General features: G+C 41.7%; 1 protein-coding gene across 2 annotated transcripts in view; it reads left to right on the plus strand.

Annotated features, from left to right (window-relative positions):
• Positions 1-316: 316 nt before the first annotated feature.
• RASSF9 (Ras association domain family member 9) overlaps positions 317-25,922 on the plus strand; it is a 35,193-nt gene continuing 9,587 nt past the window's right edge. Inside the window, exon 1 of one of the 2 annotated variants that reach the window (XM_081211931.1) lies at positions 317-594. In XM_081211931.1, the coding sequence (XP_081068057.1) occupies positions 548-594 (47 nt within the window). In that variant the 5' untranslated portion in view covers positions 317-547. Of the gene's footprint in view, positions 595-1,073; positions 1,226-25,922 lie in introns of those variants that run through there. The other variant, XM_081211932.1, reaches the window with a different exon arrangement.

Here is a 25,922-nt window from a genome sequence, read left to right on the forward strand (position 1 = left end):
TTTGCAACTCTGCAATTCTATTATTCTATCCTTTAGTGTTCTGATGCTCTCCACCTTGCTTGCTCACCTCCAACAAAACAAAACAAAAAGTTGGCTTTCCGTTTTGCTTTGTTAAACCCTCTCTGCCCCGCGCTCCCAAACACTCTGGTTTTACTGATCCTGCTTTCCTTCTTTTTAAGTTAGCAGCTCGGAAAGTTTAGCAGCATTACTCCCCCTCGCCATCGCTCCTATTCCCCCTTCCACCTCGGGTTTCGCCCTTCCTCTCTCGACACCCATCCCCTCCTCCCGCCTGTTCCTAAACGCCTCCTTCAAGATCGCGGCTGCTGGGCAGGGCTCCAGAAGAGCAGCAGCAACAAACAAGGAGGCAGGAGTTCAAAGTTAGCAACGGGTTGCACAACTTCGACGCTGGGTGACTATTAACAAGCTGGCGTAGCAGCAGCAGCAGCAGCAGGAACGCCAGCGAGACAGCAACGCGCCAGCCAGCCAGCCAGCCAGAGCTTTCTTCTGGGACCTGTTTGATGTTCTCCTCCTGCCTTTGGGACCTACCATGGCTCCTTTTGGAAGGAATCTCTTAAAGACCCGGCACAAAAATAGGTAAGGAGTTGTTTGGAGATTCTCTTGTACCTGTTTGATTCACACACAGCCGAGCTTTCTCTTACAAGACGGTCATCCGAAGATTAACTCTTCGGGGGAAGGTGCCTATATAAACTCAAGGCGGGTGTGTGTCTCTTTCTCCCCCTTTTTGCACTTTCCCCCTGCCTATGAGTTGGCTTCTCCAACCATGGCTTTTCAATAGGAAAATTCCACCCCACTCTTATCCCTCCCCTCCCCCTTTATAAAAAGGTGCGTGTAAGCACTCGGATACTGGAGCACGACTTTACTACTACTACTACTACTACTACTACTACTACTACTACTACTACTACTTCATTTCCTCCTGCAAACTGAACGTGTGAAAGAATGCCCGAGAAAATTCCAGGGTGGGATGAATACGTCCTGGCTAGGAGTGGGAACTAAACGCAAACGTTACAGCGCCCCTTATCTGGAAGCTAATAAGTTTCTGCGCGCACTAGTTGGCTGGCTGCAAACTGCGGGGACTCGCTCGTCCATTGAAGGGGGCGGCTCATGTTTTTGTTCGTGTCCCACCTAAACTTTGCCCAACATTTGCCTGAAAGCTCTCAGGAATCCACTCTCGCTTCTCAGCAGGCTACGCTCGCTTTTCAGTGTAAGTTTTGTACTGTAATGAGAAGTTTGTTGTGTTTGGCGGGCTGGATGATGGGTTTGCTTTTTTTTAATTTTTTGGGGGGTTTTAATCTGTTCTGAGCGCAGAGTTTGGGATCTATGATTCCTAATTCATCATTTAAATTTCTGTTACCATTTTTTTACTGGGGATAAGAGTTGGTTCGTTTTGAATAGCCTAGTCTGTCCTAACAAGGGCAGAACTTCATGTTCCCCTCCCTCATATTTCAAGTGCTCTTATCCGTCCCCCTACCCCCAATAGCCACACTTGCTTCTACATGTTCTTTCCAATACTCTAAAGAGAAAATTGCATGTTCCAGAATTGTGTAATTATTTTTAACTGCTGGTGTGGCTTTACATCTTAAGTGTAAGTTTCCTTGGAACAAACATGATATTTTTTCTGTTGCTTTGGCAATTACAGTGACCTTGAACTTGAGATGGAATAGCTAAAGTGCCTATTGTTGAACTGCATCGTGTCCTCCTTGTTTCTGTAATTCCGATTTAAGTTCTATTGGGATGTTTTCTATTTTATTTTATTTAAAAACTATGTTGCATAGCCCCCCCCAAGTGAATTCTGTGTTCTCTCCCCGCCCCCAAACCCGTATGTATTAATTGGTTTTATTTACATTTGTGTGCCTTGGCCTCTTTAGGACTGTGGTCACATTCCATGATAAGGCCAATAATCTGCAATAATCTCTCTCTGCCTCTATCAGTATATTATCAGTGGTTATCATTCACAAGTGCAGGCAAAAATAAATGAGCATGTCTCTGTGTTTGAGAACAATGATTTGTTCATGAGTTTTCTGTTAATGTTAGAAAATGATAGCTGCTTTAGATTGCAAAAGCTATGTAGGATTTCCTTCTGAGCAAATCTGCATAGAATTGCAGTGTAAGAAGCTAATTTAGAAAACTCTACAGTGAGCTGCGATGGTGGTGGGCAGATATATGCAGAAAGTTTCAGAGGCCTACACTTGGATATATTCCTTTCCAATTAAATTACAAACAAGTGACACATTTTCAGAAGTTTTTGGGGGAGTTTTGTGGGATGGCATTGGGGACTGCAGCCTTTGTTTTCCTCAAAAATTAGTGTTAGCCCTAAAATCTGCTGTGGTTCTATCACGTTCTTGTTGAACCATGAGGTAGGGGTGGAGGGTAAGTCTTGGCACAATAACAAAGGGCAAAATCTGGAAAGTAAACAAAGGCACCCTTTTCTTGCACTACAGTACGGGAACCAGAGGACAATTGTCTACAGCTTGCTCCTGGTAGAGATCTGTGTCTGATAATTTAAAGGCTGCCAAGAGAGATGGAAAACGGATGTTTTGTAAATCTGAAAAGTTGTGATGAGATAGGAATCATTTCGCTGAGTAGTTGCTGCCTTTTCAAACCTAAGTAAAATCTTGCCCTAAGTAGGATCTGTCCATCAAAGTTTTAATTGGTATATAGAACAGTAAGCTTGGAAATAGATTTTCCTTTTTCTTTTTGTTCCTGGCTCTGCTACTTTTGAACAAATAGTGCCAGCTAGTCCTTGTGGTTTGGTACATGCAAGTACTCATAATGCACTCATTTGTAATCCACAGAAGTGTTGTGAGGCCCATTGTTTCCAGTTCTGGGGAACTCAATAGACATCTCATAACTCCACATGAATGTCCATAGAAATACATTTGAAATTATCAACAACTATCCAAGAAATAGTTTTTTAAGCCCCACAGAGTTACATGAGTGCCATCCATATTTTATCTCTGATTTTTCATCCTATTCTAACATGCTTGTATATTAAAAAGTCCCATTCATCTAAATGACTTCAGTGAAGTTTAGGCAGGAGTTCTAAGCATCCTTACATTTCTAGTACAGTGGTACCTCGGGTTGCAGATGCTTCAGGTTACAGACTCCGCTAACCCAGACATAGTACCTCGGGTTAAGAACTTTGCTTCAGGATGAGAACAGAAACCGTGCGGCAACAGGAGGAGGCCCCATTAGCTAAACTGGTACCTCAGGTTAAGAACAGTTTCAGATTAAGAACGGACCACCAGAACGAATTAAGTTCTTAACCAGAAGTACCACTGTATGCATGTTTCAGTTTACTCAGTCAAGCAAAGATGATGATGATTTATTAAATTTCTGTACAACCATTCATTTGAAAGTCACAGGGCAGTTTACAAATGAAACCACAAAAATACTTACCATAATAACAAACAAAAACAGTGACACCCCCCCCCAGTTTAAAAGGCAATATATTGTTTAATTAGCCAAAGAGGTCAAGATTATTTGAAGCAGATGGAAGCAGAGTGTTCCTGTTGAGAGAAAATGGTCCTTTTATTCAGTGGTCAGTGTGGTGTAATGGTTAGAGCAGGGGTCTGCAACCCGCGGCTCCGGAGCCGCATGTGGCTCTTTTACACCTTTGCCGCGGCTCCGGGGCGGATACTAGCGAGGGGAGGAGGCGCATTGTGTGCCCCGACACTCCCCACTGTGGCGGGCGCTGTACTGGCTGTGACGTCGCATGAGGGCGGTGCGTGCGTTAGTCACGCACCGTCCCGACGTCACCTTCCCGCCCGCTGTCAGATTGCGGCTCCGGAGATATATTTGTTTTAAATGTCGCAATGGTTTTGCGGCTCCCAGTTTTTTTCTTCTTCAAAAATGGGTCCAAGTGGCTCTTTTGGTCTTAAAGGTTGCAGACCCCTGGGTTAGAGTGTTGGACTATGACCTGGAAGAGACCAGGGTTCAAATCCCCCCTCAGCCATGAAGCTCACTGGATGTGACTTTGGGCCAATTACTGCTTTATTACGGGACGTGGGCGGCGCTGTGCGTTAAACCACAGAGCCTAGGACTTGCCAATCAGAACGCCGCGGTTTGAATCGCCGTGACGGGGTGAGCTCCCGTTGCTCAGTCCCTGCTCCTGCCAACCTAGCAGTTTGAAAGCACGTCAAAGTGCAAGTAGATAAATAGGTACCGCTCCGGCGGGAAGGTAAACGGCGTTTCCATGCGCTGCTCTGGTTTGCCAGAAGCGGCTTAGTCATGCTGGCCACATGACCCAGAAGCTCCCTTGGCCAATAAAGCGAGATGAGCACCGCAACCCCAGAGTCGGTCACGACTGGACCTAATGGTCAGGGGTCCTTTACCTAATAGTGGTCAGAAACATCCTCTTGAAAAGGAAGAACACAGGGCAGAAGACACTGACTTATATTGAGTCAGATCATTTGGTCTATCTAGATAAATTCTGACAACACTGCCTGGCAGTGGCTCTCCAGGATTTCACGCAGGGATCCCTCCCAGACCTACTTGAAGATGCAAGCAGGATAAAATGTCCTTTGGGGGTAATGGTGGTGGGTGACAGGCCAAGTTCTACAAGGAAGGTGGAAGCAGTTGTATATATTTAAAAGAGGCAACAAAGAGGCTGTTTTCAAATATTTGAAGGACTGCCACATGGGGGATGCAGCAAACTTGCCTTCTGTTGCTCAAGATGGTAGAACTTACACCAACAGTTTCAAATTACAAGAAAGAGGGTTTTGAGTAAATATTAGAAAGAGTTTTCTGATTGTATGAGGTGTTCGGCAATGGAACAAGCCACCCTGGAAGGATCAACTTTCATTTGGGGTTTTCATGCAGAAGCTGGATGGTGACCTTTCTGGGATGCTGTGGCAGCAGATTTGACTAGATGACCATTGAAATTCCTATGATTTTATGAAGGCAACATATTTTCCCTGTTACGTGGTCTCACAACACCTGGTGTTCAGCATTGTACTCTCTATGATCACAGGGATCCATTTAGTTATAATTTCTAATACAGACAATATTTTTGTCACCACAAGTGATGGGGGGAACTAAGGACATTTTGTGCTTAGTCAAAAAAAAATGGCATTTTTCCTGCTGCTTGTTTAGAATTTTCAGCACTGTATTCCAATGTGTTCTGAAGATGGTAGAAGCATAGTCACATCATATAGAAAGAGGATTTGTATACCCAAATGAAGAATTGAGTTTGGGACAGATCATTTTTGGGGAGTTACAGTTTGAGTTACTGTGGTTGTTGTGGCCATTGGCCTTATGTGAAAGCAATGATCATTTCCATGTTTTGAATGTATAATTTGGCAGACACGTGCCCTTTCATACTTGTTGCACTTCTAGAAGGCTTGGGTGGGTACAGTGGCCCATAACTAGAGCTCTTTCTGAAAAGAGGGGCGATCATTTCAATGCGACCAGTGCCAATTTGCCATTGCATCAAATGGATTGGTAGCAAATAGGTTTTCACCTTCCCCAGAAGTGTGTGGCAATGTGGCATGGCCAGCATGTTTGATCCATTGGGGCTTGGCTTCCTGAATGTGTTCCTTACCCTAAAGGCTGTGCTGGTCATCTGTATCTCTGGCTGTCTCTTTCTGCCATGCTGTAATCTGGATGGTGACAGGCTGCATTCTCCTCTTCTTGCAAGGAGCTAATCTTTTAGGAATGTTTTGACTGCAGAGGAGGATACCTTAGCAGAGGGGGATTGCACACTAGAACATTATATTGTGTGTGTTTTTCAACATATTCTGTCTACTCTGTCTTTATTATACATATAGATAATACAACAAGTTTCTTTTAAAAAATCTCTATGTGAGTCTCAATCCTATAATTTAAATATATTGTTCGTGCAAATTTTGCTAACCTGGTAGGGGATAAAGTATATTGACCAAGGTGAAAGTTTGTGATTCTGCTATAAACAATTTTCAGCTATAAACTGAATATATATATATATATGCATAGAAATGTGTGGCTGCTTTTTCAGTGTAGATGGGCAAACAACAAAGTCAGGTCTAGCAAGCTACATTTTTAAAAATAATAATAGTAGTAGTACAAGCAAGCATACCCATTTTGCCATCTCTTAAATATGTAAAGACAAACCACCACTCTCACACACCCTTTATAACGGGTTATAAAGGAAAGTTACATTCGTAACTTTACCCACAAAAAGGTTCTGGCCCTACAGCTTAGCCAGCTTAAAGTCCATGGGTAGGCAAACTAAGGCCCGGGGGCCGGATCCAGCCCAATCACCTTCTAAATCCAGCCCATGGACGGTCCCGGGAATCAGTGTGTTTTTACATGAGTAGCATGTGTCCTTTTATTTAAAATGCATCTCTGGGTTGTTTGTGGGGCCTGCCTGGTGTTTTTACATGAGTAGAATGTGTGCTTTTATTAAAATGCATCTCTGGGTTATTTGTGGGGCATAGGAATTCGTTTATATATTTTTTTTCAAAATATAGTCTGGCCCCCCACAAGGTCTGAGGGACAGTGGACTGGCCCCCTACTGAAAATGCTTGCTGACCCCTGGCTTAAACCATTACTATGTTCATAAATTTCATCCACTGTAGCCAAAAGGGGAGAAAGTTAAAGCTCTTTTTAGATTCTCCATGATAGTGAACGGGAGAGCACAGAGCTTCATTTTACAGAGAGTGGCTTAGAACCTTAAACATTGATTGGATTCATTAGAACACAGTGTGGCTGGAACTCAGAAATTGATCTTTCTTTTTAATGCACAGATACAAGGTGACTTTTGGTCATCCTTAATACTGTACACTGCTACTATGTAGCATCCTTGTATGCTGCTACCATGTAGCCAAAACAGGGCCATTGAGAAACAAGAGGGAGGTATCAGTATGCTCAGTGGAAACCCCAATATTTGTTCAAGGGCATCTTACACAGGATAGACAGGCACTGGAGGCTGAGAGGGAGGGAGGGAGGAAGAGGGAGACTGCCTACAAGCACATTTACTTGCACACTTGCTGTTATCAGTTTATTTAGTACGTTTTTTATAGCTCAGTTTTTTATAGCACACAAGGTTGTCTCACCCTGCCACTATTTGATCCTTACAACAATCCTGTGCAATGGTTAAGTTAAGAGTTGGTGATTGGCCTGAGCTAATCCTGCAAGCTTCATGGGACAACAGGGATTTGAATCCAAGCCTCGTTGGTCCTAGTCTATCACTCAAACCCAGACTTCCCCACTTGACCATCATCCATCCTGACTGAGGTTGAGGAGTGTTGTTGCCCAGTAATATCTAAAGGACACCAGGTGTGGAGAAAGTTGCTCTAACCACTATCCTTCACTTTCTCTCATTGCACATATATGCAGTCACAGAAGAGAAAGGGCGGGGGGAATAGTGCCTTTTACAGGTTAGGCTGTCTTTGCAACAAGCTGTTATGCCAGCTATCCTAGGACAAGTCTGGGGAACCTGAAGCCCTCCTTATGTTGCCAATCAACTCCTATCAGGTTGTTTGGGGCTGATATCCAACAATATCTGTAGGCCCACAAGCTCACTGGTTCTTTTTAAGGGGAAAACCAACATAGCTTTATTACAGCCATCTCTTTCTTAAATTCACAATAGATGTGATGTTATTGTTATTCATCATAGTACTGAATGTTTTGTGACTGTGATTCTTATCCACACAAACTTGTGAAACAGCTCCACTTAACAGAAGCCCAAAATATATGTTCCAAATTTGTGCATAGAAAGATAGACAAATGCTGGGCAACTGGTGATAAACTTCCATGCATGTGATGAGGTGGGCTCTAGTCCATTAAAGCTCATGCCACAATAGTTCTACTAATCTTTAAGGTACCATAAAACTCTTCTTGCATTAACATGAATACATGGAAGGGCTGCAGGATTGGGTCCATTTTCCTTACTCACAGCATGCATTCAGCATAACTTCTGTGTCCACATGCTCTCAGCCCTATATGAGTATTTATCAATGTATGTTCTTTAACCCAATTTTCCTCTTTCTCTGGCTTAGGTAGTATTGCATATAATACCATTAGTCATGCAATCTACTCCACTAGAAAGAAACTGTTGCCTGCTTTCCGAAAGCAGTCGATCATTAACACTTAAGGCGCAAATACTTGTGCTTTCTTTGCCACTGAGAGAAAACTCTTTCTGACGCTTAAATCAGTAAGTACCCAGAGATTGCTAAGAAATGCTTGCCAGTGAGCAATCTGATCCAGTACGTGCTTGCTCGGAAGTCACCCAAATAGCATACTAACAGGACCATATGCTTGCCATCACATATTAATTCTGCATTTTCCTAGTAACCTTTAATTAAAGAAGGCAGACAGGCGTCATTGTCCCTGCCAAACGGCAACCAATGCAGTGAAGCAGAGGTGGGGAAACTGACTCTGAGTTCCAAAGCTGTAGTCATTATAAGGATTCTTCAGAGGAATGCAGAGTGTACATGCATACTCTCTGTTTGCAAATCTGAGACATTCTCTTTCAGTGATCCCTGTCAAACCTACATATTGTGGATTCACAGACTCTTGCACACATGGGTTATGCCAGATGTGGTTGAGCCAGCAGATACAATTCCACTCCCCTCTTTCTGCATGCATGTCAAAACACACAGGGACATAGGAATCTTTCTTAAATCAAGTCAGACCATTGGTCTATCAAACTCAATACTGTCTCCACTGACTGGCAGTGGCTGTCTGGGGTTTCATACAGAAGTCTTTCTCTACCATCCTTACAGGGATTCTGTTTATTTATTTCACAAAAATTTCTATAACACTTGATTTGGTTAAAAAAACAACCCCCGTTTAAAGTGGTTTACAAAAAAATGAAACAAATACATTAGCAATAAGAAGAATTAACAACAATAATGCAAAACTTCCAAAAAATTAAAACAGCAATAGACCAAAAGCAGATTAAAACTTGCATCAGCTTCCTAAACATCTGAGTAGACTTGTCTACACAAGAATGTTTTAGCAGGCACCAAAAAGCATACAATAAAGAGTCCTGCCTGATATCCATAGGCAGGGAGTTCCAAAGTTGATCCTGGGACCTTTTGCATGCGAAACATGTGTTCCTTCCCAAATGGAGTCCTTAATGCACGATGGCTCATGAAGCCATGCTCGGTTTTCCATTTCATTGGCTGCCACTTCTTGAGAATACTCTTGAATGCAATACCCCATGAATTTAACAGTAGTGGCTGGTAGCCATTAGGACTGATGGTGCAGAAGGCAGAAATGCTAACAGTAGGTGGGGCCTGAGCCAATGATGGGCAGAGCCAACCAATTTGAGTTTTGTCCCCATCCTCCTCCCTACTGAGTTCTGCAAGGGCAACACTGAGGAGGAGGAAGCTGGCAATAGGGAACCCCTGGACTAGTTGTAAGTTAGAAGACAGGCAGGTGAGAACTAAATGAGGGCAGTCTGAGTTTGGTAGGGCAGTGCCCCATCAGTCCTAATGGACAAGCCTACACTGGTGTTTAACTAAAGCACGCACAGGATCAGACTGCTAGTTAGCAAAAAAATTCTAGCAATATCTGGATTCTTACTCATTTACCCAGGAAGAGTTTTCTTTCAATGGCAAAGCACAAATACCTTCCCCTGCAACAGTTAATTATCTACCACTTTAGAAAGGCAGGCAACAATTTCATTCCGGCAGGCTAAATTACATGACTAATGGACTCGAGCATAAGACTGAATAATCTGGAGAAAGAGAGCGAGCTGGCTTGGATAGAAGCTAATAAAACACTTACTCTGAAATAATCACTTGAGTTAAGAAACCACTGTTTTCATGTAGGGGAAGTACAGTATACTTTATGAATCCTGTAGAAAGAACAGATAGCACTTCTAAACTTCTCAGACACTTATTTAGAAATGAATGTTCAATGGCAGTTGTGAAGAGGGACTAGAGGTCAACACAGTTTCAGATGGCTAGCAGGATTGCTTCACTGGAAATTTTCAATAAAGGTCACTTCATACAGTGAGGAGTAGGAGATATTGTTGTTGACGGCTATTTATTTTAAAATATGTGTGTGCTGCCTGTGATTCTCACAGCAAGAGCACCATTTCAAAGTGGCATGTAGCAAAACAAATATACAATATACTTAAAAATCCAAAAAAGGTGTCCAACATAATCAGAAAAACCATTTAAAATACCATAATGCCTGCCAGCACACACTAGCACACACCAAGATGAACAGGATGGTTTTCAACGTTCATCAAAAGTGTAGCCGGGTTAATGTTTGCTTTATGTCTGGGAGATGCTTATCCCCCCCCCCCCAAAAAAAAAAAAGTGTCATGACAGGGAAGACTCTGTTGTGAGTTGTTGCCCACGAACATTTGCAGGTTGTGGGAGATGACTGAAAATGACTGCAGGAAGCAGACAGTTTTATATGGAAGGCATTTTCTCAGATAAGCTGGTCCCTAGCTAGTTAAGAAATTGTCAATTAATATTAGAACCTGGAACCTGTCCTGTTAGCTAATTGACACAGTACAGGTCTTTTAACAAGGGTGTTACATGCTCATTAGCTTAACTGTTGCATTCTACGCTAGCTTCAGCTTCCAGACTGCAGCTAGGGGTGGGTCCACATAGAGCACATCGCAGTAATCAAGGCATTAGGTTAGCAAGACACAAGTCACTGTGGCTAAGCTGTCCCTGTCCAGACACAGCCAAAGCTGATGTACCAGCCAAAACTGGTAAGAGATGCTCCTCATTACTGCAGCCACTTGAGCCACCAGTGACATTGATGACTCTAGGAGCATCCTCAGGCTACTGTTTTGGTACTTTTGTTGTTCATTTCTTCCATACTCTTGGTCCAGGGACACAATCTCACCCAGAGGGGAAATATTTCTGAGATTCTCTATAGTGCATCATATATCGGGCTTCTCTTATGGCTGATCCAGAGGTGCCATTGCTGCAGAATGCCCACAGCCTGGGTGCTGAGTGGTGTCTTTTATTGGGCGCACATCACACCTGTACTGATGGATCTGCTCTTGCTGCCTATTAGCTACTGAGCCAGCTTTAAGGTCTTGAGAGTTACATAGAAACTGCTAAAATACTCTAGACTGCTGATTTCCCCTCTATGTGGGTGGCACTGTGGTCTAAACCGCTGAGCCTAGGGCTTGCCGATCAGAAGGTCGGCGGTTCAAATCCCCGCGACGGGGTGAGCTCCCGTTGCTCGGTCCCTGCTCCTGCCAACCTAGCAGTTCAAAAGCACGTCAAAGTGCAAATAGATAAATAGGTACCGCTCCAGCGGGAAGGTAAACGGCATTTCCGTGCAGTGCTCTGGTTTTGCCAGAAGTGGCTTAGTCATGCTGGGCACATGACCCAGAAAAACTGCAGACAAACGTCAGCTCCCTCGGCCAGTAAAGCGAGATGAGCACCACAACCCGAGTCGTTCACAACTGGACTTAACTGTCAGGGTCCTTTTCCTTTACCTTTTTACCCTGTAAAGGCACTGAAGTCAACAAATGGAACCCTGCTAATGTTGCCATGGCCCAACTGGCAATGTGAAGGTGGCCTTTTCCACTTAAAGTGGTACCTCGGGTTACATACACTTCAGGTTACAGATTCCACTAACCCAGAAATAGTACCTCAGGTTAAGAACTTTGCTTCAGGATGAGAACAGAAATCACATGGCAGCGGCGCGGCAGCAGCGGGAGGCCCCATTAACTGAAGTGGTGCTTTAGGTTAAGAACAGTTTCAGGTTAAGAATGGACCTCCAGAACGAATTAAGTACATAACCAGAGGTACCACTGTATTGTACCAGATTTATTGAATGCCCTCTCTGTTGAAATTTGAGAGACCCAGTCTGTGTTTGCATCCTGCAGGCGCTTGCAGCTGTGTAAGCATATTGCTGTTCCCTTGAACTAGATCTTCTGTTTTTACTTTTAAAAAAATCATACAGCTTTATTGTATATTTTAACCATTTTAAATTCAATTTATGTGCTTGGTTTTTAATATTTATATTTTGTAAACCACTTAGAAGAAGCAAGTTCCGGTACTGAGCAGTATATAAATTAATCAACAATAGCAATGCAGGAAAATAATAATAATAATAGCAATGCAGGGAATGAACTTGTGCTTTTTCTTCCCTTGCTTCTATGCAATGTGCAGAGATGAATGCTCACCTCTGATAACCTACGTAATTTCCATCCTACTTAATTTCCATTCATACATCATCAATGCAGTTGTCTGAAACACCTACTGGAGACCTGTGCTTAACCTGGAAGAAAGTCAATTATGTGTTGGTACATTCAGGTCAGGGATAGCAAAATCCTTACAGTTCACAGTGAATGAGACTCTGCTTCCAATATTGCATTGAATGGGGGGTGGAACCAACATTGTCAGGTTGCAAGAGCTTTCTGTGAGTGTTAGGGTAAACCCAGGACTGAATTGTGTAACTTCTACTGCTGTAGGTACTCTGAGCTGTGACTTTGAACCACTTTGTGATTCATGCATTTCTATCCCTAGAGAAGTACCTTCATAGCAGTTGATACCACCTTCTAAGAGAAACTCTACAGAAGAGTTGGGCAAATTATTTATGGGAAAGCGTAATGTTAGAAGGAAAATTTGCTATTAGTATAAATAAAAATTGGAGTATGTCTGCAACACAGCTTCCTGCATTTTCAAAAGTAGCACATGAAACTTCTCTGCAAATCTGACCTAGTTTTTGTTTTTTTTTTTAAAAAAATGGGATGGTGGTTGAAAGGCAGCAGTTCGTTGCTTCACTTAGGTGTTGTGAGGATAAGTGCATTTAGAAGCTGGTTATTTACTCACAGGGCAATAATCATAGGGACAAAAAGTTCCTTGGGCATATACAGAATAATAAGATAAATACATAAATATATTTCACAAACCTAATCTTCAAACATAATCTGCAAACTCTGTAATCACATGTTCTGAAAACATCAGTATGAATTAGGAATGTAAATATAATTTAAGGTCTGATTTCATTTTAAGACTAGACTGTGCAAACAGGTCACCATAATGAATGTTGCATTCATTTGCTTGTGAGTGAGTGTCACTGCTTTCAATAGTTTTTACTAAATGTATAGTATCTGTTGAAATGAAAGTCACTTTCATGGAATCACAGAACTATAGAATTGGAAGGGACCCCAAGGGTCTCCTAGATAGATGCCTTGCAGAGACAAAGGTAAGGTTCTACACTTAGGTAGGAAGAATCAGCACCACAAATATAAAATGAGGAACACTTGGATTGCCGAGAGTACATATGACAAGGATCTAGGGATGTTAGTAGACCACAAGCCAACATTGTTAATGGGGAGTCAACAATGTGATTGAGCAGCAAAAAAAAGCTAATGCTATTCTAGGCTGCATCAATAGAAGTGTCTTGATCAATGGACATAATAGTCCTACTCAATTCTGCCTTAGTCAAACCACACCTGGAGTACTGTGTCCAGTTCTGGGTGCCACAATTTAAGAAGGATATTGACAAGCTGAAATGTGTGCAGAAGAGGGCAATCAAGATGATGAAGGGTCTAGAAACCAGGTCTAATGAGCAGCAGTTCATGGAATGGAGTATGTTTAGCCTTATAAAGAGGAGACTAAGAGGTGATATGATATCCATCACCAAATATCTAAAGGGCTATCACATGGAGGGTGGAGCAAGCTTGTTTTCTTCTGCTCCAGAGAGTAAGACTTGAACCAATGGATGTATGTTACAAGACAGGATATTATGAATAAACATCAGGAAGAACCTTCTGACAGTAAGAACTGTTTGACAGTGGAATACACTGCTACAAGAGATGGTGGACTCTCCTTCTTTGGAGGTCTTTAAGCAGGTTTCGATTGTCATCTGTCATGTATGATCTAGCTGAGATTCCTGCAGTTCAGTGGGGTGAACTAAATGACCCTGTGGCTCCCTTTCAACTGCACAATTCTATGATTCTATGAATGCAAGAATCACAGCTAAAGAATTCCTGACAGATGACCAATCAACTTCTGTTTTGAAAACCTCCATCTTCTGAGTTGCACTTAGACCACTTTTGAACTATGCTTGTTTCAGGGAAGACAGTGGACACTTCTGAGCCAGTCTGAGACTTGTCCTTTTTGGACAGCCTTCCATAAACCAAAATAGTAGTTTCCCCCAAGATGATGGCAAATTTATATAACACTGCAAAAAGATATAATTCTAAAGAGAAATGTATCCTTAATTATTATTTATCTCTATGTTTCTGGATGGCAAAGTAGGTGCACTTCTCACACCTATTGTTCCTTGTGTTGGTGATAATTATGTGCTAGGATTTCCTGCATGGATAGAAAACAGCTTCCTGGCCAAGGGATGTATATTTTGTCTTCCCTTCTGAAAAAGCAAGACTGACAGAAGGCTTGCAGGAGAAAACGCAACTCCTTCCTTGAGGGAGTAAAGGATCAAGCAGGGGTTGGGTGCCATGCTGTAGTTAAGCAGGTCCTAGCCTGGTATCCTTGAAGTAATGATTGGTTCATCCAAATTGCCAAGCACTGTATAGTTAAGCAGATGTAAATAAGCTGTCTCCCCATACTTAATGATTCAGCGAGTGCAAAAGAAATTACATATGATTGTAGGCAATGATTTAGTTTGAAGGATTCCCAATTTAGGGCCTGAACTAAAAACCTGCTCAGCAAAAGGAAGTCTGTTGGAACATGTGGGGCAATGGATCTCAAAATGTTTAGGAAGAACTTCCACCAAAAGCCCAATGCTTGAAGCTGCACACAATTAGGGTTGCTGAATTTCCTGGACATATCTGGAATATGGCATTTGTCAGTAGTCTCCAGGCAGAAATTGGCTAAATGTCTTGGAAAATCTGGACAGATGGCAACCCATGTCAGTAGTGCCGTTTTTATAGAAAATAGTCAACAACTTTGGGCAAAACTAAAAAAAGCTCAACAATGTTTTTGTCCGGATTTTCACTGTTTGAAATATGGCAACCCTACACACAATCATTTTACCTGAGCCTATTATTTTGAAGGTTCAGAGGTCCTAGCTCAGGCATAGCCAACAATTATTGCTCCTAGCTCAGGCATAGCCAACATGGTGCAAATGATGCTGGACTTCACCATCCCAGAGCACAGGCCATGCTGGCTGGGTCTGATGGGAATTGGAGCCAGACAACAACTGGAGGGAACCATGTTGGCTACCCCAGCCTGTTGACATGCCCTTCTCGAGCATGGGTGATGTGAAGATTTGACACTCACAGGAAACAGAGGGACAGTGTTTTGACAGAGATAAGAAAATATGAGTTGGCTCTGGTAGGGATGGTCCATTCGTTCCTCTAGAAAAATGAAGCTGCCTCAGGAAGGAAAGGACCATGCTGGCAGGAACGGAAAGGAAGGATAAACTAGATAGCTTTTGAAAGGTCTCTGGCCTGGACCCCAGTATAGTATATGGTAACAGGTCCCTAAAGGCTTTATTTTCGTAGACTGTTTCCAAGGGAAAGACTGGTTTGGTTAGTTTCCTCCCAGCAGGTGGAAGGGCCATTGGGTCACTTTCAAAATAAATTAGGCATGAGCCTATCCGTTTTCTTTTCCTCAGCTTTGATACAAGACATTCCTACATAATTTAACTGATTCAAGGGTGACTGGAAGGCAGCCAGATTTTATTGGGGTGGAGATGAGAGTGGAGTCCGAACAGGTGTATTTATGCATACTAGTTTCTTTGTTGTCTTCGCTACAGGGAAAAATAATAATAATTCAAAGGATATTTTATTGCTTCAGATCTCAGGAGCCCCTTATGAAGATGGATTTAGATCATCTTGTGAGGGAAACATATTTCCTAACTTTCTTTATGGTGAGATGCCACCAAATGGTGAAGATGTATATAGAGCCATTGTCATATAGCATTCCCAGCAACCTTTCCCTGATGAAAATAGGGAAATCCATTGTTGTTGTTGTTGTTGTTGTTGTTGTTGTTGTTGTTGTTGTTATTATTATTATTATTATTATTATTATTATTATTATCCCACCCATCTGACTGCCTTAAATTTATGCGTAACAAAAATAAAATCTGATTAAAATTTATATAAGCTGGGTTGTTGTTGTTTTTAAAAAAAGATATAAATAAAGGACTTCATTTAGAAAAAGCAAAGAAAGAAACCACACTAAATGCCCAAACATCTGCTGGAAAGATCTATAGATTGGAAGCCAATACATTAGGTTATGGTGTGACTGTGTGGCGCTAGGTCAGATGAAGATCCACCTTGTCCATCATTCTTGTCTTGTCCATTAAGAAACTGCTTAATGGACCACAATCTATTTTCTGTCCAGCCCTATGTTTGAGGAAATATGATGTATAGTTTTCTTGTTGTTTTTTCCCCTCAAGCAAGAACATGCATAATGGTTGTTGGTTTTCCTTAGTAGAGTCTGTGTAGACTATAATTAAATCTATAATTGTGATTCCGAGGCTTCCTACTTATTTGTGTAAAATATGTTTTGGTTCCATTTTTTTTAAGTACTCTTGCAATTATGTGTCCTGAGACCTTAGGCTGAAAGGAGGATCATAAAAGCAGCAGCACCACCACCTGCACTTTTGTAGAAAATAAATCCAAGGCTAACCTTAGCTGCAGTTTAGGCTGCAATATACGAGTGACACTGCACTCAACTTATCTGTTGGCATTTTGCCTTCTTCGCAATAAGATATTTGGAATGATTGCCAGTAACCTTACAGTGCCTTTGCATACATAAGAATGAATTTCAACGTGTCAGACAGGTGGCTGGATTTGAGCTTCAGGTATGAATTACCAAAGAAAACCCCCAGCAGTGTTACCTTAAGGGTAGAGGATGCATGGTGTAAGCAAACTTTTTGTGACAAGTAAAGAAGAAGAATAGATGTACAAACAGTGTAGACTTGCAGATAGAGAGCCATTACTGGAATGAAAACCAGCAGTGTAACAAGTGCTCACTGCACTCAGCCTATGGGCAGTGTTTTTAGCATATATCTGTCTAGAGAAATTAAGCTGAATATTGCACTGTAAGCCATTTAAATTTTGCACTAAACCCCCCCCCCCTTCATATTAATAGAGCACCTTACAAATTGTGCATATGTGATAAGTGAATCCCAGTCCTTATACACCTTTGGATATAGCTGAGAGGATAGTGGGGTAATTGTACAGTCAATGATAACTGTCATGACTGCATTGCATGTGACATATCTATTCTTTGATCTAAATCAGTATTTCAGAAGAGCTGAGTTAATCACAGGCAAGCCCATCCCAGGACTTACATTAGACTGGGGAGAATTTGGGGAGGGGGTATCTGTTCTGGAAAGAATCTACTATTTTCTGCTACCAGTGCTGATTTCTCAGGAGCTGAGGTTGTGCAGCACCAAGCCTGTTACGATTATGTAGTTGGGAGTGCATAGAGGGAAGTAGGTTTATAACACCAAATGAGGGTAAAAGCCTGCCTGCTCTGATATAAAACTTGGTGCTCTCAGGCGAGAGATAAGAGATGAGCAGGGTGAGTGGGGCAAGAGCCCATTGGGCTTTCTGGCTTTATTTAGAACAACATTGTGTTTCTATTTATTGATACAGTATATGTAGCCATTTCACTTTTATGTAAATCATTTGCTATGGTTTTGATTGTACTCATACCTGTGTTTCTATTTATTGTAAACCACTTCAAGATCTTCAGATAGTAAGTTGTCTAAAAATGGAAATAATAAATACATAAATAAAATAGATTTGCTTAGCTTATTCTGCATCCAAACTCCTATTTATTTACATGTATTTAAAAGAATTTGTCAACCATTTCATATTCTTAAAAACTCTAAGCAGTGTATAGTCTGAAAAATAAACAATATATCAAAAGAAACAAAACCATAACCTAAAACCAATATAAAAACACAGGAAGCATATAAAAGGGGAAAGAAACACCCATAATATCCTGATGTCTTTACAAGACTGTTGAAGCAACCAATGGTTTCCGCTTCTGCATACTCAGAAGAGTCCCAGGCCCTCTGACTACTACAATGACTTATTTTTGAAAGGTTAAGCATGTCCCTGCATGCAGTCTCAATTGGCACAGTTTTGTGGTGAGCCATTTGACTCATACTGACTGCCTAATTTCTATGAGGCAAATGAAATGTGATGCAGCCTTTAGCAATTGTTGGGGGAAAGGCAAATAAATAAAAATAAACTACTCTCTCTGCGAGGAAGCGAGGACAGCATGCTTAGCTCTAGCCACAAAGAGCACGCACCTTTACTTTATCCCATATAAATGAATGGTTAGGAACTCTGTTGCACAAGAGAAAAAGCCTACACATCTCTAGTCCCGACACTGGGCAGCCTGAGAGGGGCCATACTGGCATACAGTATATTGCATTGCTGTACATGGCAAAACTCTGTAGCTCACCATCCACTAAACCCCTTTGATTTCCAGAGCATTTTGCTAGTGCATTGGGTTGTATACAATAGCTCTAGTCAGAGTAAGCCCATTGAAATTAATAGTCATGGCTAACTTAGGTTCATTCATTTTAGTAAGTCTACTTCGAGGAAAACTTGGTCAGATACAATCCATTTTGATTTATCATGGCAAAATATGTAGCAGTTCCATTGCTCACTTCTTTCATCAGTCAGTTATCCTAAAAACTAAAGTATAATTAATCATGTGGTCTCTCAGTAATTACTCATTTATTATTATTTTTTACCTCCAGGAAGACTTTCAGGCCAAGATTTTAATTATTCTTAAATGTCCCCATTCCATTCTTAGTCACATACTTGGAAGTTCTGTGGAAAACAGTAGGACTTGTTTCTGAGGCCACATTCACACCATACATTTAAAGCACTATGATATCACTTTAACAATCATGGCTCCCCCAAAGAATTCTGGGAGCTGTAGTTTGTTAAGGGGGCTGAGAGTTGTTAGGAAACCTCTTTTCCTCTCCCAGAGCTACAATTCTCAGATTGGTTTTTTAACAACCGCTGAGAGTTGTTAGGAAACCTCTTTTCCTCTCCCAGAGCTACAATTCTCAGATTGGTTTTTAAACAACCGATCCCTCTTCATAGGGAACTTTGTAGTTTTGAGGGATACAGTTCTCCTAACAGCTCTCAGAACCCTTAATAAACTACAGTCCCAGAATCCTTTGGGAGAAGTCATGACTGTTCAAAGTAGTATCATAGTGCTTTAAATGTATGGTGTGAACATGGCCTAAATGTGTGCAGAATCAGGGTGGTTTTAAAGAATAATTTTGACTAACTTCTTTGCTGAGTCCTTTGTGAATGTGCTTTGGTTGAGCTACTATGTTATGCTGCGTAAACGATATTGAAATGTTGAAGTGCAAACATGTCAGTTTCCTGGAGTAACTGCCCAGATAGCAACCTAACATGGAACATACTGCATCAAAGGTCAGTGCTTTGTTCAGACTAACTCCTTTCAGGCCGACTATTTGTTCAAGCTTTATTCCTGTAAAGTATTTGGGGTATGTGTTCTCAAGCAATGAAATCCAGATTCAGTTATGCATCACGGTTCTCCTTAGTTCATTGCTCTTTGGTCATAGTGCTCCAACAGACCATGGAAAATACTCTTTCCTATCAAACAACAGGTTATTTCATCTGTACGTTTGCAGTGCTGTTTGATTGTTCGAGATAGGCCAGAAATAGATGAACTTTGCTAACAAGATTCACAGCATCTGAGGCAACTCGGACATTGTGGGCTTTGCACATTCTATCCGCTGAGATGTTGCATTAGCCTCAGAGCACAAAAGTCATCACAGATTAGTCAAGCCCAGAGAACCATGGCTTGTGTGCTTGATCCAGGCAGCTGTAGAAGTTGTTCACATACGGTACCTGTTTGATTCCTGCATCTCCATCATAAGGTATCTAAAATGAGTATGGCAAATGTGATTACAGTGGTACCTCAGGTTACATACGCTTCAGGTTACATACGCTTCAGGTTACAGACTCCGCTAACCCAGAAATAGTGCTTCAGGTTAAGAACTTTGCTTCAGGATGAGAACAGAAATTGTGCTCCGGTGGTGTGGTGGCAGCAGGAGGCCCCATTTGCTAAAGTGGTGCTTCAGGTTAAGAACAGTTTCAGGTTAGGAAGGGACCTCCAGAAAGAATTAAGTACTTAACCTGAGGTACCACTGTATCTTCTTCATCTGTATGCTACCAGAACTTGCTGGAAAGAAGCTAAGATAGTAATGTGGGTATTCAGTCTCTCTCTGTGTGTACATGTTCTTTCTTTCTTTCTTTCTTTCTTTCTTTCTTTCTTTCTTTCTTTCTCTTTCTTTCTCTCTCTCTCTCCCTTAGATTTTTCATTTTAGCTCTTTTTTTACCTCCAGCATGAAAGTGAAAATGCCATAACAAACAATATCCCCAGCATACCTAAGTTTCACCACCCCATAAGCATGGAGCTTGAAAAGCTTTGAGTTTCAAACAAAATGCAGTCATAACTTGAACAGCTCTGCCTTAAGGCCCTTTGATAAATCCATATTTATTTAGTTTTCGCAGTATAAAAAAATAGGGAAAACTCCAGGGGGGAAGCCAGACCTGAATATGTCTTTGATTTCTATAGATTGAAAGTAGAAGTGATCTCATCTTAGAAACTTTACTTTAAACGGCAGCTAGTTAGTATACTATACTATCTGGGGTGGGGGTTGGCACTGAAGCTGCGGCACCTGAGTTTAGGAGAGACATGTCCTAACGCCAGATCTGTTTGGGCTGCCTCTAGGGAGGGGGCCAAGACTGAAGCAGGAGAGGAGCAGTAGCTGGGTCAACTGCAAAGCAGGCACAACTTTTGTTACCACCTTCCTGCTTTGCTTTGCTACTGCTGCCCCTGAAGGGAGAGGAGAGATGACAGACCATCCCTGGAGGACACTAGACCCACTGACCACTGCTTTGTAACAACTGGCCTTGACACCAGACTTCAGGGTGGGGTGGGGAAGTTAAATGGGGAAAATTGCTGGTTTGATGTGCGTGATTTTTAGACTAGGAGGAGGCTGAGGTTTTGTTTATTTGCTAGGGGATCAAAGCATTGCTTTGTTTATCATTTGAGTATTATTACTATTTTTTGCTACTACAGTCGTACCTTGGTTCTCAAACGGAATCTGTTCCGGAAGTCCGTTCGACTTCTGAAAATGTTCGAAAACCAAGGTGCAGCTTCTGATTGGTGCAGCTTCCGCGTCGGACATTTGGCTTCCAAAAAAGTTCGCAAACTGGAATACTCATTTCCAGGTTTGCAGCGTTTGGGAGCCAAAAGGTTTGAGTCACAAGGCGTTCAAGAACCAAGGTACGACTATATAAAGCTGATATGTGTGCTTTTTTGTTTTTCCATGGGGAATTTTGTGTATTTTATACACATTTTATTTTGTTGTTGTTGAATTCCCCCCGAAACGCTAAGGGAGATTTGAATGTAAAATGCACATAAAATATGCTAAATTTCTGTAAGAGTGTGAGGCATATCATCAAGACCTGTTAATCCCCGTGGGATTTGCTCTACTGATTTCAACACACATGAGCAACAGGAGCCCCACACACCAGGTAGCTGCTCTTAGGTGGCTGAAATTACTTTTTAATGAAGATGGACAGGCAGCCATTGGACCACCTCATATATGTAAATCTGTACAAGAGTGAAAATCTGACTGTGCATGGATTCCCCACCCATCGCTAGCTGCTTCTTGTTACTCAGTGGTGATCAAACAATACATGTAGTTTATGTGTCTTCTCTCGGTCCCTCTCTTTTCCAACTTCACAGGTTTCCGAGCTGGGACTCACCAGAAGACCTTTGCTTCCCATTAACATCTATTTACATAGCAATACATACATGTTGTCTTCTCTTCAGTTCAGACACAACGTTCAACAAGTACTCCTTACCTTGATGTTTTCGTTGTGTAGAAATGCATTCTGAAATGGCGCAGTCCTAGGAGAGCCATACCATATTATATTTCTGAACATGTAGAATCAGTCCTCAAATGGCAATGGAAGCTGCTTATTTCTTAATGCAAACATATGTAATGAAGCAACTCATTATTAATAATCATTATTTTTACATAAGCTCCATTTTTGGACAGAAGAACAAAGAAACACAACCCCTTATGGTATTAAATGGTTACTGAACAAGCAGAAGCTAAGTTCAGAGCTTCTTTGTTGGGTATTACCAGGATTAGCTATAATTAAAGAATTATGATGTAATTTGCCTGAAAAGACCATATGATATTAGATCTTACTGACTTAATTTTCTGAAATGTGAGATGACAAAGAACAGATGTTTGAGATATTACAGCTGCATGGCACTGCTTGATAAGTTTTGAATTAATAGCATGCTTTACATGAAAGAAGCGGTAAAGGAAACCAAATGACCGTAAATGATAATAAATCCAGGGTTGTGCAGGCTGGGGCAGATACAATCACTCCTAAATCCTCTTCTGCTTCAGTTCTGTTCTATATGGAATGGGTAAGTGAGAGGCTGGCAAGGGGTTGTGTCATTGGCTAGGAGAATACACATAATCATATCATAAGGCATTCTTTTGTCTGCTCTATAGTTTATGAGTTGCTCTAGTGCACGGCTAGGAACCTGTGGCTCTGCAGATGTTCCTGGATGATGTTCCCATCATCCCTGACACTTGGTCCTGCTAGCTTGGAATGGTGGGAGCCCCAACAACATCTGGAGGGCTACAGGTTCCCCATCCTGCATCCATGGAACTCTACCTTCTATTACCTGTTGAAGAAATTAATGTTATTTTTGCTGTCAGCACGCCCAAAAGTTGGGCTTTTCCTTGTGAAGGATGCATTAGCATCTCTCAGCAGTGGAGCTCAAATCCACAGTGCCTGTTTCACAAAGTCTTTTCTTTCCTACTGAGTGAATAGTCTGTTGATGCTGTTGCCTCCTGTGTGCTACTGTAACTTTCAGTCCTTCTTAGCCATATGGCTTTCACCCCTCCCTCTTGAAGCAGGGCTTGTTCATCTCCGACATATATAACTAGATACATGTTGCAGTCTGTGTTCTGAACTTGTATGTCTCTGTGTATAACAGAGAGTATCTCAAAAACATGAGGCCTTCTCCCGAGAAGCCTCCATTTAGGCCTGCTAACCATGAGACCACAAGAAGCTCTAAGCGGAGATTTCCCACCTGCATTCTTGTGGATTTTATATGGAAGGGGCATAACCTGAGTAGGATGACATTGTCTGACATTCCCATTGTCATCAGCTGTTGATTAGTGCCTTACTTTCATGGGTACTGTGGGTTCATGATTGATGTACTGTAGGAGCAGAGGGAACATAGGAAGCTGACATCCTCCTGAGTCAGGCCATAGATCAGGGTTCCTCAAACTCGGCCCTCCAGATGTTTTTGGCCTACGACTCCCATGATCCCTAACTAGCAGGACCAGTGGTCAGGGATGATGGGAATTGTAGTCTCAAAACATCTGGAGGGCCAAGTTTGAGGAATCCTGTCATAGATCCACCTAGACTGGTATTGTTTACACTGACTAGCACCATCTCTCCATGGTTTGCCAGGGATTGAACCTGCAACAGAAACATGTCCCAATCCTATCCAGCTACTGTGGTGGCAGAGTTTTTGGAAACACTCAGAAATCTACCTTACACTGAATCAGACTATTGGTTCCATCTCCTTCAGTACTGTCTACACTCTGGCAGTGACTCTCCAGAGTTTCAGGGGTATTTCTCAGGGATTGAACTTGGAGCCTTCTGGAATTTGAGAACATCTGTTCCTGCAATAGCTTTCGTTTCAACAACAATTGCTGTTGACACTACTCCTGGTTAAGCAAAGGACAGCATATCAGATTATCATAATGGTCATCCAAGGCTCACCCTGTCTTGCATAATCAAATATGGAACAATAAGCCACTGAGATTCTATTTTAGAATTGGAGCTGTGTCAGTGAATACTCCTTATTGTCTACCAAATTTCATTTTGAAGTGTAATTATTGTTAAAAAAACCAAAAAAACAAAAACACCTTAGGCCATGGTACGCTACCCATTTTGGAAAGCAGATCAAGACATGGAAGACTGCCAGGAAATTATAAAAGTACAAGGCAACCTCTTCTTACATTCCTATTTTATCTTCTCTGTAACTATTCATGGATTTCTACCTTGCCTACTGGGCTTCCATTCAAATTTACTACATTATCTCCTTAGGCTGAGATATTTGCATCAGCCTTATATGAAATATCTAATAGTGCTTAAGGATGAGTGAATCAGTCTGTTTCTGGTCTGTGTCAGCTTTCCATAAGTCCGTTTCATCCTATTTCCGTGTTAATGTGTTGTTGTTTTCAAATTCTCATGGGCAAAGCAAACCGATGAGGTTGGAGGAGGCAATAGAACTACCAGTTCCCAAGCCCAGCCAGTCTCATGCCTGCCAGGGTAAAAGGTTTGGGGGGGGGTTAGTATGCCACGTCCAAGGCTGGCATTTATTCCATCTACCACTGTCATGACATACTGAGATAATGGGAGGGCTTGGAATTCACTGCATCCAACGCCACTCCTAATCAGTCCCCGAAATGCCCTTTTCCTTTTCTCTGCCAAGTTTTTCCTATATACCCTTTCCCCTCTATGTGATCCTTTCTCCGTGTCATGGCTGACATGAAACAGAAACACCTGCAAAGTCATATGGCCTCCCACGGATCATATGATTGCACCCTTTAATACCTATTTAAGACCACATTTTAAAATGTGTTTTGTTTTGAGCATGCTTTTTGAACTGAAAACTGAATCAAAACATTTGGGAAGTGTGAAAGCTCATGGAAAACTGTGTTATGTGATAAGGGAAGATCAGGTCAGTCCCTATCAGAAAAAAATAGTAAAGATCAAGTGGTGCTAATAAGAGTACTTTTCTTTTTTAAAAAATGTTATTTCCACTGTTTTACATCTCTCTCTTTCTGTAAGCAAGTTTGCTGTTTCTCCCATGGTTCCTATATTACTCTTTAGTTTGGCACAGCTGAGACACCAAAGCTGCCAGCCTCCTTCTCTAGCTATTATCACCATTTTTATTTTTATTTTTTTTGTATCTTGCCAAACCTCTGTCTCCACAGACTCCTCCAGATTGCTTAAGGTAATAAATAAATGTACATTCTCGAGTACAACTTAAAATTGTTACCATAATTGTATTCAGTATTCATATCTCATTATTATTATTCCTCTATTGAGAAGATTAAAGGGCTGGTCTGCAACAGCAATTTGTCTAGGACAGAGGTACATAGCACATCTCTCCCTCCCAAGTCATCAGATCAATCATTTGAGGAGCACAGAGGGGATGATAACTAGGAATGTAGAAACATGTCTCATTCAGCTATGATATTCGTTCACCTTTTCATCTGGTTTGACTTTCCAGTGTTGCAATTGGTTTATTTTGCACAAGTCTATGCAAACTGAGTTGATGGAAGGAAACAGATTGCTAGGGCATTTGAACAGTTTCCCCTGACATCCCCAGTGATGAATAATCTTCTCAGTTGATCTGCATCAGAATGGGGCCATGTAAATGGTGTTCCGTTGCACCAGAAGCGTTTTAGTCATGTTGGCCACATGACCCGGAAAGCTGTCTGTGGACAAACACCAGCTCCTTCGGCCTGAAAGTGAGATGAGTACTGCACCCCATAGTCGCCTTTGACTAGACTTAACCTTTAGCTTTTTTGCATGTATATGAGAGAGTGTGTGCAAGTGTATGGTGGCCAAAGGCACCACTGGCATATGACCTCTGGAGGGTTTGCAAAGATTGAAGGTGTTCCCCAGGCTAAAAAGCAGTAGCCACAACCAGAAGCCTTATAGTGGGTCTCTAAAAACTGAAAATGGGACTGTTGTGCTTAACATGAACCGTAACGGTGACACAGATTAGCCATTCTGTAGCTTCAAAACAATACATGCATTCTTGAAGTTGGAGGTTCCTTACACTTCTTCTTGGTATTTGTTTATGAAATTTAGAAAGCATGTCATATGACAACTGTAGGAAATCAAGGCTAATGCAGGTTTCATTTAGGGTGGGTATATCATA

The sequence above is a fragment of the Podarcis bocagei genome (genome assembly GCF_964188305.1).
Source record: "Podarcis bocagei genome assembly, chromosome: 10".
NCBI lineage: Eukaryota > Metazoa > Chordata > Lepidosauria > Squamata > Lacertidae > Podarcis > Podarcis bocagei.